The sequence below is a fragment of the Lupinus angustifolius genome, chromosome LG08, assembly GCF_001865875.1.
Source record: "Lupinus angustifolius cultivar Tanjil chromosome LG08, LupAngTanjil_v1.0, whole genome shotgun sequence".
NCBI lineage: Eukaryota > Viridiplantae > Streptophyta > Magnoliopsida > Fabales > Fabaceae > Lupinus > Lupinus angustifolius.
Genome location: NC_032016.1, coordinates 5,352,497 through 5,364,067, shown reverse-complemented (window position 1 = coordinate 5,364,067; position 11,571 = coordinate 5,352,497). Strand labels below are relative to the sequence as shown.

Here is an 11,571-nt window from a genome sequence, read left to right as displayed (position 1 = left end):
CATATTTCATTTTAATGTTCCTACTTATCTTACATTACCTGCCTAGAATTATTCTGAAATAATCTTAGATGATCTAAGAGTGAGAAAATATTCAATGCAGTATAGGTGTTATTCTAATATTCTTGGTAAAATATAGTTCACTTTTGAGTTTATTTGTCCTGGATATAATTTGTGTTATATATACTCTCATGTAGCTTTATGATATAACAGTATAGGTGTTATTAACTTTTATAGTACGCGGGGTGACGACTTCATTTTAATGTTCACTATATACTCAGAAGACTCATATAACACATGCAAGTTTAATACCTTAACTTTGTGACCATCAGATTGGCGCTTAAGTTTGGTAAATAACTAACTGTCTTACTTGGTTGCTTTTTAAACAACTCATTTTACTTATATGAATTGTCTTCTTAGACTTCTTAACTCAATGCGATTCATTCAAGTTTCATAATACCCTCTATGACGGCAACAAATGTGTTGACTGGATAGCAAACTAGAGTTTAACTTAGATTTGTCATATGGTTTAATTAACAAACTTAAACCTTAGATTAATTTGTTAACATAGGGAATGAACTTAAACCATAGAAAATGTACTAACAAACTTAGACCTAATTAAATGTGATTCCTATATTTTGTCCCGGATAAAATATAGGAAGCTCTTGGTTTGGTATAATTTGCTTGATACCAACTAATAAACAATATTTTTTATATACTTGGGTAAAGTTTATTCTTTATTTTGGTAGGAACAAAAAAAAAACACTTAGCTTACATGTATTTGACACGGTAACATACCACGTATTCCCTTACCACATATATATATTTTTTATGAACAGTAAGTAAAAGTTTCAAAACTCTTCTTCTGTGACTAATTTGTACACACACATATTCAAGTATATATAATCTGCCGGTCAGTATTATATGGTACTACGTATTCAATTTTTATATATTTTATTTTGTAATTAGAATGTATTTGTTATAATTTTTATGTATTTATGATAATGTTCAATTTAATATGAAAGATATAGTTAATTAATGGTAGGTGATGTTTATTTATGATTATATGGCCTATTTGTAAAAATTAAATAATGTGAAGGGCAAAATAGGAAATAGAAATTACACCATGGTGAAAGTTACACTATTATATAAAGGCAAAACAATTATTAACTGTCATGGATAGAGTAATTTTGATATTCCAAGTTTAGCCTTTGCTCTATTATTTCTTTGATTGTTTATTAAAATTTTCATTTGTAGAGTATAAGTTTGAAATACAAATTAGCAAGGGTAAATTGGGAAATACAAATTAGCAAGGGTAAATTGGGAAATACAAATTATTAGTTAGGGTAAATTGGGAAAATACAAATTTAACTGTCTAACGAACAATTCTCTATAATATTCACTAACTATTGATTGCTCTTATTATTTTCTATCTATTCTACACTTATAATTATTAATACTATTATAAAGGGAATTAATAATTAAGATGTATAATTTTGTATTCCTTATAAAGGGAAAACTCACTCTTATAAATTCAGTTGTTAAATACCTAAATAACATGGACAACTATATTTATGTTAATTGGTACGAGAGGATTAAGTTATTGATACATGTATTTAATTTCTAGATGATCAAGAAATCCAATATAGAAATTTATATGGAATAAATTGTGTACTCATATAAATAAATAAAGTATAAATATTCTTTACCAAAAAATAAATAAATAAATAATTAAAAGTTGTAATTTCTAAAGCAATGTTTTTTTATTTTTGATTAGAGCACTTGTTAAGAGTTCTCATTATGTAATCATGTATCATTAATCACTCTAGTAGAAGGTGCTCTTTGAACCCTTAGAGATGGATAATAATCTGAAGTTGAAGTTGTTTTATGGTTTGTTTCGAGGGAAAAGAAAAAATAGATGTTTTTAAATTTTAGATTAAAAGAGATATAATACTTTTATAAATAAATAAGTAATCATAAGGTAAAAAATCTATTACAACATACCTTATTTATAAAAGCATTGCATGACTATCTTAATTATTCAATATTAAAATTTTATATTCCCTTTGATTTCTCTGTAATACCCTCTAAAATCAAATTCAACACACACCTAACATTATTGTATGAGCATTAAGGATGGGAATAAAATAGAAAAGAAAACCATAACTTCGTAACAAACAAAAAATGAAAAAATAATAGATGAATATGTCACATTCATGCAACAATGCATCATTTGTGCATCCCACAAGAACATAAGAATATCAAGGAATAACAAGTAAAGCCATTTGCTTCAAAACTAGTCAAAATAGATGAAGAATCAATGGCAGCACTTAACAGTGACTAGTTTTTTTTGTCTTCTTTATCCTTTTTCTCTTCTTTGTCCTTTTTGTCTTCTTTTTTGTCCTCTTTGTCTTCTTTTTCAGGTAACCAATTGCGTACTGTCATTTTGTGCCTGTAATGTTTGGGAATGCCAGAGAAGTAAGGAATACCAGCATCTTCAATCCAATCATCTCCATGAAAGAACTTTGATGGTTGGAACAAATGTGCTGCCTTTGAATTCAGGTTCCAGATTCCAGCCCAATGTGCACGCTTTGATTTATCAGAACCAGGACCATAGTTGTGATACTCAGAATAGAAACAAGTGTTCATATGCATAGGACCCTGTTCTCCTTGCCATGCCAAAAACCCTTCAGGATCAATGAACCCATCAATGAATGTATCCATGAAGATGGTTCTTGAGAAATTCTTCCATGGGCGTGCAAGGTAGGATTTATGGTCCAACTTTGCAGCCTGGAGCATAGGATCAGCAACAATGGAACCTCCTTGAATGACTATTCCTGTAGGTTGGTGTCTGTCTTTTCTGCCTTGTGCGGTAACAATGCAGTTTTGGTTGCTCATTGGTTTTCTCACAATAAATGTGCAGTTCTGGAATACAGCAATAGCATCACCGAAGATGAAGTCAATGGTACCTGAAATGATGCAATCCCTATAGAACTGACGGTGGGTGTGAGCATAAAGAGTGTCTTGGTAACCATCAAATTGGCATTTGTAGAAGATGGACTTGTCTGCTTGGACTCTAATGGCCACTGCTTGATGCTTGTGGGGTCCAGCTGAGTTCTCAAACCCCATGTTAATGGCAATAAAGTGATCTCCTTGAATAGCTGCATGCATGCATAAAGGAATTAACTTCTATATATATATATATATATATATAAACCAGCAATCAATTGTATATAGTTTTGGTTCATATACAGACACAAAAAGCTAGGTCACTTACCAACAGTGGTTGTGTTGTAGGTGTTAACCCCATCTATGAAGTTTTTGTTGCCAGTGATTCTTGTCTTATCACCACCATCACCAATAAACACCACATTGGTCATATCCTTGGTAACATGAACATACTCATGGTAAATACCTTTCTTGATGTAGATCACGAATGGCTTTTCATTATCACTAGGAACCTTTTTCAATGCCTTATTAATGCTCTTGAAATCACCAGTGCCATCCAAGGCTACAGTCACATTAGGCTTGATTTTGAATGGAGTTTCTGCAAGAATCTTGTGTACACTAGCAGCATCATCAACCCATGTTGGAAGATTGAAACTGTTTTCATTCTTAGATTCCTCAAGGAGGCGACGACCACCTAGTAATCTTGTAACATTCCAATCTGCAATGGTATCAGCCATGTTGGTGATAATAGCAAGAGCATTGCTACTCATGTGCATGCTTGTGGTTAACAAATCCTTCATTTTCTTACTTGCTTCGCTTGTAGTGTTTTCAAATCCATCTAAGCATGTATCTTGGTATGTGATTGCACCACTGAGCCAAACCTTTACACTTGTGAAGATTTTGTCAACATTTATGAGATCAAACTCTCTTATTTGATCAAGTGACCTTAGAAACTCATCAATTGAAAGATCCATGAGTTGCTTGCATGTTTCAAGTGCCAACTTGGCTCTTGGCTCATTCTCAAGCTCATGCAAAATTTCTGTCTGCTTCAATTTATCACCAATTCTGGAAATGGCAACGTTGAAAGCAATTTTAACAAGTTCTTTTGGATCTGTTGTGTTACCAGCTGCTGGCATGAGATTTTCCTCACATTCTTTCTTATAATCTGTGGGATAACAAAGGGTTTTCACTGCTTTCATTGTTGATGCAACATGTTTTTGGTTATCCTCTATATCATCATCATTATCATCGTTGAATTCAGTTTCATTACTTATACCCATAATAACAACAACAATCATAGCCACCAATAAAAGGGTAGAGAAACCAATAATAACAATTCTTTTTCGCTTTTCTTCACCTCCTCCAGACATTTTGATGAAGAAAAGCACCTAATGAACAAGCACATGCAAGAAAACAATGAATTAGTAATTAAAAACTATAAGAAAATTCTACCAAAAAAAACTATAAGAAAAAAAAGAAATTAAAATGACTAAACAATAATAAGAATAACGTTTCTGTAATAGTTACTTGTATATTGGTTCCTCCACGCACCAAATGAAAAAGGAGCAGTGAATCCTTTGTTATCTGTGGTTGGGGTGCAAGGTAATGGTTATTTATACACAAATATTGGGTGCTATTGAACACCGATTAATAGTTGGTTCGGTCAAATGTGACAGGTTAATTAAGTTAAGAAGCCAAGTTTAGATAATAGGCCAGATAATTATGTTTTCTATATAAAAATTAACGCCAAGGCCACACAGTATATAGAAAACTTTCTAGTTTCTATATATCAAACTTTAAATTAGAGAAACCAGTTTGTTATCAAACGTGAGAGTATTAAGTTTTAATTTTTAAATTAGAGAAACTTGCCAATTTTAGTATTATGTCTAAGACCTTTTCTCTATGGCATGCAAGTTCCTAGAAACATGGCTAGAATGCCTAACTATAGATTTCTCTCCATGTAATCTCTTTTCCTTCTATTATATATGTTTTTCGGGTGCTTTGCCACCTTTGCTTAAAAAAAAAAAGTTTTAATTTTATTTATTTTTTTATTTAAATAAGTTTTCATTCTATATAAAGTAGAGCTATTTAATTTTGTTTCATATGAAAAAAACTGGTTTAAGTAGAGCTATTTGATTTTAGTCTCTACCATTAATTTTGTTTCAAACTTTAAATTATAACGTTTCACCTACAGATAATTTATTTTGTTGTGAAAGTAAGATACTTTCTTTGATCCTTTTTATAGGACATTTTAAGAGATTGATTTTGATTCATTTTTATAGGACCCTTCATTATTTTTACTATTTATTTTATTTCTATATCATATTAGCAAGTAACAATCTCTAACTATAGACAAGAATTAAAATAAAAATATAGTAGTTAAAAAAACTTATAAACATTTTTTTATAGGACCAAAATAAAAAAACTCCAACTTTACATAACTAAAAAAACATATAAACTTTTTTCAAAGAAAAACTTGTACTAAATCATTTGTGCATTACATTACTACAATAACTATGACACTGTTTTCAAATTGGTATATGAATCCAAAAATTTATATACAATTTTGTTCTACAAAGTTGATTGTTTGATCTCTTTTATATTGGATGGGTACCCCTTGTGTTTGTTTTAGGACAATTTTCCTTTATTAAAAAAATTATGACACCATTTGTCCCTCCACCAGATTTTTAACCCTCTAGATATAATTTTAATACTATAGTTGATTCAGTTACATATAAATATGCAAGAGCCTAAGATATATCCATCTACCCATTGCAATGGCCACAAACTTGTTAAAGACATCAAACTACCTTATACACCCTTGTTTCCTTCTTCATCCTCTTCATATCTCCCTCTCTTTCATCTTTCTCCTTCTCCCCAAATACCACATGCAACCTAACACCTTATCCAACATTTTGCACAACCACCCTTCCCCCTCAATATTTATCTATACATGACCAATGCCACTTTTTCCTTATCCAATCTTTATCAATAACCAAAACCATTATAGAAGAGGTCTCTTCTTACCTTAGAGACCAATCCTATATTCATGTTTCCACAACACATGCCCTTGAAGATTGTCTTAATCTTGCACAACTTAACATTGATTTTCTGTCCAATGTTCTTCAAGCCATAGAAAACACTGTCACTAATTATCAAGCTTATAATTTTCAAACCATGCTTAGTGCCATTTTAACAAATCAAAACACATGCTTAGATGGTTTTCATGAAGTAACACCATATCCTAGAATTACCACAGCATTATTAAACTCTCTCTCAGATGGGATTAAACTTTATAGCATATCATTGGCTCTATTCACACACGGTTATGTTAGTGGTCATGGCACAGGAAAATTAACTTTTGAAAGAAAGTTACTGCAAAATACAAGCATTGATAATAATGTAGTGGTGAGAGAAAAGGTGGTGGTGAATTTAGATGGGTCAAGAGATTTTACTACAATAAATGATGCTGTGGAAGCTGCACCTAACAATACAGGCACCAACAATGGGTACTATGTTATTTATGTTGTCACTGGGGTTTATTATGAGTATGTGTCTATTGCTAAGAGCAAACAGAACGTGATGATTGTTGGTGATGGCATAAACCGCACTGTGATCACCGGCAATAGAAGTGTTATTGATGGTTGGACCACTTTCCAATCTGCAACATTTGGTAAGTATGCTAATAAAGTTTAATGTTTTAAGCACATATGTTTTATGTCACGTTTTGTTATATGCTTCGATTTCACATGTTTTTTAAGTGCTTCGATGTCACATGTTATATGCCTAAGCATGCACATTATTTTCAGAACTTCGCTCACCTAAGTAGTAAAATTTGGTCTCTTCTTGATGCAATCGATAAAAAGTAACGTACGTAGTTATTTCAAACATTAATTACATTTCAAAGTAGAAAGACAAATTAAGAACTTCCTATGATATTATAAGTTTGTTTACTTAGTTCAACAAATATGTATCTACTAACAAGATATTGATTTAATGGTGTAAGACCTCGTTAAATCTTGAGAATGACTAAAATGTCAAGATTCAATTTTTGTGAATGACAATTGTTTGGAGGGATAATTATATAGTCCAAAAGGATTAGTTACCTATTAAAAATGTGAGAATATACTTTTTGATAGTAAAAAAAACAGCTGGTACCTCTAATTCATTTGATTCCTAATTCTCTACTTAATGTTAAAGAGCTTTTTCTTATAATAAATGGTGGTCAATTTATGAGGCTCTCATATACTGAGAGGTCTGGAAAGTATAATGTATGCACAGGCGAGACTGTTTCTAGAGAGTTAAATTGTACACAATGCTTACTTTACCCTATAAAAAAATTCAGACTAATTTGATTGCTATTACTGTTGTATAGCTGTAGTTGGAGAAGGATTTGTTGCAGTAAACATAAGTTTTCGTAACACAGCAGGATCCAACAAGCATCAAGCTGTTGCTGTAAGAAATGGTGCAGATATGTCCACATTTTATAATTGTAACTTTGAAGGGTACCAAGACACACTATACACACATTCCTTTAGACAATTTTACAAAAACTGTAACATCTATGGCACAATTGATTTCATATTTGGCAATTCAGCAGCAATATTCCAAGACTGTTTCATGTATCCTAGACTTCCAATGCAAAACCAATTCAATGCAATCACAGCACAGGGCAGAACAGATCCTAACCAAAACACTGGCATGTGCATACAAAACTGTTACATTGTTGCATCCTATGAGTTAGGTGATGCAACTAACAATTATAATAAGATGAAGACATATTTGGGTAGGCCTTGGAAAGAGTATTCAAGGACAGTTTATATGCAAAGTTTTATAGATAAGTTAATTGATCCAAAGGGTTGGATGGAATGGTCTGGGAATTTTGGTTTAAGCACATTGTATTATGCAGAGTTTGGTAACTGGGGGCCAGGTTCAAACACTAGTAAAAGGGTCACATGGGAAGGGTATCATCTTATAAATGGAAATGATGCAGATCATTTCACTGTGTATAAATTCATACAAGGTGATACGTGGCTGCCCATGACAGGAGTGCCTTTCAAAGCTGGGTTACATTAAACTTTTTTGGAATATTTATTGTAAGGTATGGAATGTTTTTAAGGGTCCTTTTGCATGTTTTGGAGGGAAAAAGTATAATATATTATATTAATATGTGGCATTTGACCACTTATCAACTTTTCATATTGATTATCCATGAGCACAATATTCTTATGCATCTACTTTTTTTTAGAAGGAGAAAAGAAAATGGAGGGCATGGAGAAATGTTGGCCATTGAGGCCACATAATGCATTCCTCTACTTAATTAGCATAAAAATCAAAGGAGAAGGGTTAGCTATAGAGTTTGTGGTTTCCACATTTCCACAGTTTTAGAAAACATAGTTCCCCTTCCCTCTAGCTACTTTTTTACTCAAAAAACTTCACATTTCACATTCAATTTTCAAACCAATCTTCCATTTTTATTCATACACAAATTTCTATTTTGCACACCAATCACACTTTCTTGAGGGCTTTGAGGGAGGATTTTCCACCGCCTCAGCATGCCCTTTTCCCCTTAATTTGCATATAGAACAGGTTAGCATACATAACAATAAAAAAATGTTATTGAAATTGCATATTGCTAAAGTTTTAATGATTAATTTGTTGTTCACTTGCATTAGCCATTGTTATTGTATTGCGTGTGAATTAGGCTTTGATAGAAGCTTGCTTTTTAATTAATCAAAATGGATAGTTGGGGAGATGCAGATAAGAAAAAGAGAATTGCCATTATTAGTGTATGTACATTCTTAATTGTGGCTTTAGTTATGGCCACCTCAATTGTTTTGAGTATCAAGCAAAACGAAAATAGTTCCAAAGATTATGATCATAACAAGACCCATGCAGTTTCTACAATGAAAGTAATTAATATCCTTTGTCAACCCACTGATTACAAGAAAGAATGTGAGGAAAGTCTCAAAGCAGAAGCTAACAACACCACAGACACAAGAAAACTCATTCAGATTGCTTTCAATATAACCATTAAGAGAATTGGTAATGGTATCAAGAAAACTAATCTCATGCATGAGGTTGAGAAGGATCATAAAGCAAAGATGGCACTTGATACATGTAAGCAACTTATGGATCTTTCAATCAATGAGTTTAATAGGTCACTTGAGAGAATAAGAAGGTTTCATATTAATGATTTTGATAACATTCTCACAAGCTTGAAGGTTTGGTTAAGTGGTGCAATCACATACCAAGAAACTTGCTTGGATGGTTTTGAGAATATCAATAGTGAAGTTGGTGAGAAGATGAGAGATGTGTTAACAAAATCCATGCAAATGAGTAGCAATGCCCTAGCTATAATCTATGGATTATCAAAAACTCTTTCTGATGTGAATGGCTCAAATGTTGCTGCACGTGGCTTGATTCAAGGTTTTGAGGATCAACAAGTTCTCAATCATGATGAGTTGCATCCTTCTTGGGTTGATGGAGGTAGTGCTGTTAGGATACTCCTCCATACAAACTTAGATAACCTCAAGCCTCATGTGGTTGTAGCCAAAGATGGGAGTGGGAAATTCAAGAGGATCAATGAGGCATTGAAAATGGTGCCTAAGAAGAATCAAAAGCCATTTATAATCTACATCAGGAAAGGTGTTTACCATGAATATGTTGAAGTTACCAAGCAAATGACTCATGTTGTGTTTGTTGGTGATGGTAGGAAGAAGACTCGAATTACAGGCAACAAAAACTTCATAGATGGGATTAACACTTATAGAACCGCCACAGTTGGTACGTATACTTTGGTGCTTAATTATCATAGGTGTAAATCAATCTACCTTGTTACTTTTACAAACAACTTTGTACAACAACAAAAATGTTATTTGTGTAACACAACTTTGTATATCAAAATGTTTTTGTTTCCGGGAAGTCTCACAATTTGACTTTCTTTTTGTTTCCCTTTTTCCTTCTTAAAAATAAAACTTTGATATACAAAGTTAATTATTGTACAAATCATATTTCTAATATTCATAATGTGGTTGTAAAAACTATCAAAATCAAACATAATTACAATTGCATATCACTATTTATAGTCCCGTGGGTCTCTGATCATGATTTAAATTGTGGGATACAAAGTTTTGAGTGCTTGCACTCAAATCCTCTTTAGCTTATAATAGTTCTCTAATTAAATTAAATAATATTTTTTTTTCCATTTCCAACCTACATTTCAGGGTATTTAAATTTGATATTTCAATAACTTATTTATATATCATTCACAGTAACACACCCATTAAATTAAAGATGCACTCTAAAAACATAAATAAAAAACATTAGTAGAATATTTATATATATAAAAACTATGAAGGTTAATTAATTGATAACAACAATGGATGCAACATCTGTGTATGCATGCAGTTATTCAAGGAGATTATTTTGTTGCAATGAATATGGGGTTTGAGAACTCAGCTGGCCCTCACAAACATCAAGCAGTAGCCATAAGAGTGCAAGCAGACAAATCCATCTTTTACAAATGCTCATTTGATGGATACCAAGACACTCTTTATGCTCACACCCATCGTCAATTCTACAAGGATTGCACCATTTCAGGCACCATTGACTTCATTTTTGGTGATGCAATAGCTGTTTTCCAAAACTGCACTTTCATACTCAGAAAGCCATTGAAAACCCAAAATTGCATTGTGACCGCACAAGGTAGAAAAGAGAGGTATCAACCATCAGGAATAGTCATACAAGGAGGTTCCATTGTGTCCTCCCGTGAGTACCACTCAGTGAGGTTCAAGAACAAAACCTACTTAGCTCGTCCTTGGAAGAATAACTCGAGAACCATTTTCATGGATACTTACATTGATGATATGATTCAATGTAATGGTTATGTGCCATTGCAAGGACCAAAGGGTACATTTTCTAGTAAGGATACATGCTTATATGCTGAGTACAATAATATTGTCCCTGGTAAAAACAAATCTAAGCTTGGAAAATGCAATGGGATCAAGAAACTCACAAAACAATCAGCAAGTAGTTTCTTACCTTCCAAGTTTTTTCATGAAGATGATTGGATTAAGGTTACTAGGATTCCTTACCAATCTGGCATGGCCTCTACTAAGCACTAAAGAAAATCCTTTTTGTGGTGGGTGTGTTGCTAGAATTTCTCTTTATTAGTATTAGCAATTACTAATGTTTGTGCTGTTTGGGTCTTTGTCTTTCATATTTATTGACTAGTTTGAAGTCAGTGTATATAGTGCCATTTTGTCACATTTCCCAAACAGATGATTATGCTTAGGTTTTTGCAGGATGAATAGATTTATAATTGATGTAATTCAAGTAACTCTTTTGATATTGTTTTTTTATTTAGTGACTAGCTACCAGCTAGGCCACTTTTGTATATTTTACATCTATTTTTTTTCTTTATTAGCTTCATTGACTTTATTTCCTTCTTACTTTAGTAGTGTTTATTTTTCATATAAAAATGTTAGCAGACATTTACGGATTATGCGTGATAGTATTTTAGAAATGGAAGTTATAGTAGTGAAAATAGAAGTGGAGAAGCTTTGGAGCTACACAACTTAGAATAATTTGCTTCTTATTTGGATGCTTTACAAATGAAGGGTG

At 32.3% G+C, this 11,571-nt stretch overlaps 3 protein-coding genes across 4 annotated transcripts; 2 read left to right on the top strand and 1 right to left on the bottom strand.

Annotated features, from left to right (window-relative positions):
- On the bottom strand, positions 2,174 to 4,585 carry LOC109353401 (probable pectinesterase/pectinesterase inhibitor 58). Of its 2 annotated transcripts, none has more exons than XM_019595657.1 (4): positions 4,474 to 4,585; positions 3,275 to 4,334; positions 2,401 to 3,158; positions 2,174 to 2,352 (listed from the first exon to the last, which is right to left on the bottom strand). In XM_019595657.1, exons 2-4 carry the CDS (start codon positions 4,314 to 4,316, stop codon positions 2,338 to 2,340), a joined length of 1,815 nt encoding a protein of 604 aa, XP_019451202.1. In that variant the 5' UTR covers positions 4,317 to 4,334; positions 4,474 to 4,585; the 3' UTR covers positions 2,174 to 2,337. The 2 variants fall into 2 exon arrangements, with proteins under 2 accessions (XP_019451202.1, XP_019451200.1); XM_019595655.1 differs by having other exon boundaries at positions 2,174 to 2,379; positions 2,410 to 3,158.
- LOC109353849 (probable pectinesterase/pectinesterase inhibitor 41) lies at positions 4,872 to 8,056 on the top strand. Its single transcript, XM_019596209.1, has 3 exons — positions 4,872 to 4,906; positions 5,745 to 6,619; positions 7,322 to 8,056. Exons 1-3 carry the CDS (start codon positions 4,872 to 4,874, stop codon positions 8,020 to 8,022), a joined length of 1,611 nt encoding a protein of 536 aa, XP_019451754.1. The 3' UTR covers positions 8,023 to 8,056.
- Positions 8,371 to 11,290, top strand: LOC109353599 (putative pectinesterase/pectinesterase inhibitor 28). Its single transcript, XM_019595930.1, has 2 exons — positions 8,371 to 9,732; positions 10,357 to 11,290. Exons 1-2 carry the CDS (start codon positions 8,685 to 8,687, stop codon positions 11,070 to 11,072), a joined length of 1,764 nt encoding a protein of 587 aa, XP_019451475.1. The 5' UTR covers positions 8,371 to 8,684; the 3' UTR covers positions 11,073 to 11,290.

Excerpts from the sequence above, each read along its gene's own strand:
- LOC109353849 (XM_019596209.1), top strand. The coding sequence starts at position 4,872 with ATGGCTAGAATGCCTAACTATAGATTTCTCTCCAT. Across the intron at positions 4,907-5,744 it reads AACTATAGATTTCTCTCCAT|ACATCAAACTACCTTATACA; the intron begins GTAATCTCTTTT and ends AACTTGTTAAAG. Across the intron at positions 6,620-7,321 it reads TTTCCAATCTGCAACATTTG|CTGTAGTTGGAGAAGGATTT; the intron begins GTAAGTATGCTA and ends ACTGTTGTATAG.
- LOC109353401 (XM_019595655.1), bottom strand. The coding sequence starts at position 4,316 with ATGTCTGGAGGAGGTGAAGAAAAGCGAAAAAGAATTGTTATTATTGGT. Across the intron at positions 3,159-3,274 it reads CTACAACACAACCACTGTTG|CTATTCAAGGAGATCACTTT; the intron begins GTAAGTGACCTA and ends GCATGCATGCAG. Across the intron at positions 2,380-2,409 it reads ATTGGTTACCTGAAAAAGAA|GACAAAGAAGAGAAAAAGGA; the intron begins GACAAAGAGGAC and ends GAAGACAAAAAG.
- LOC109353599 (XM_019595930.1), top strand. The coding sequence starts at position 8,685 with ATGGATAGTTGGGGAGATGCAGATAAGAAAAAGAGAATTGCCATTATT. Across the intron at positions 9,733-10,356 it reads TTATAGAACCGCCACAGTTG|TTATTCAAGGAGATTATTTT; the intron begins GTACGTATACTT and ends GTATGCATGCAG.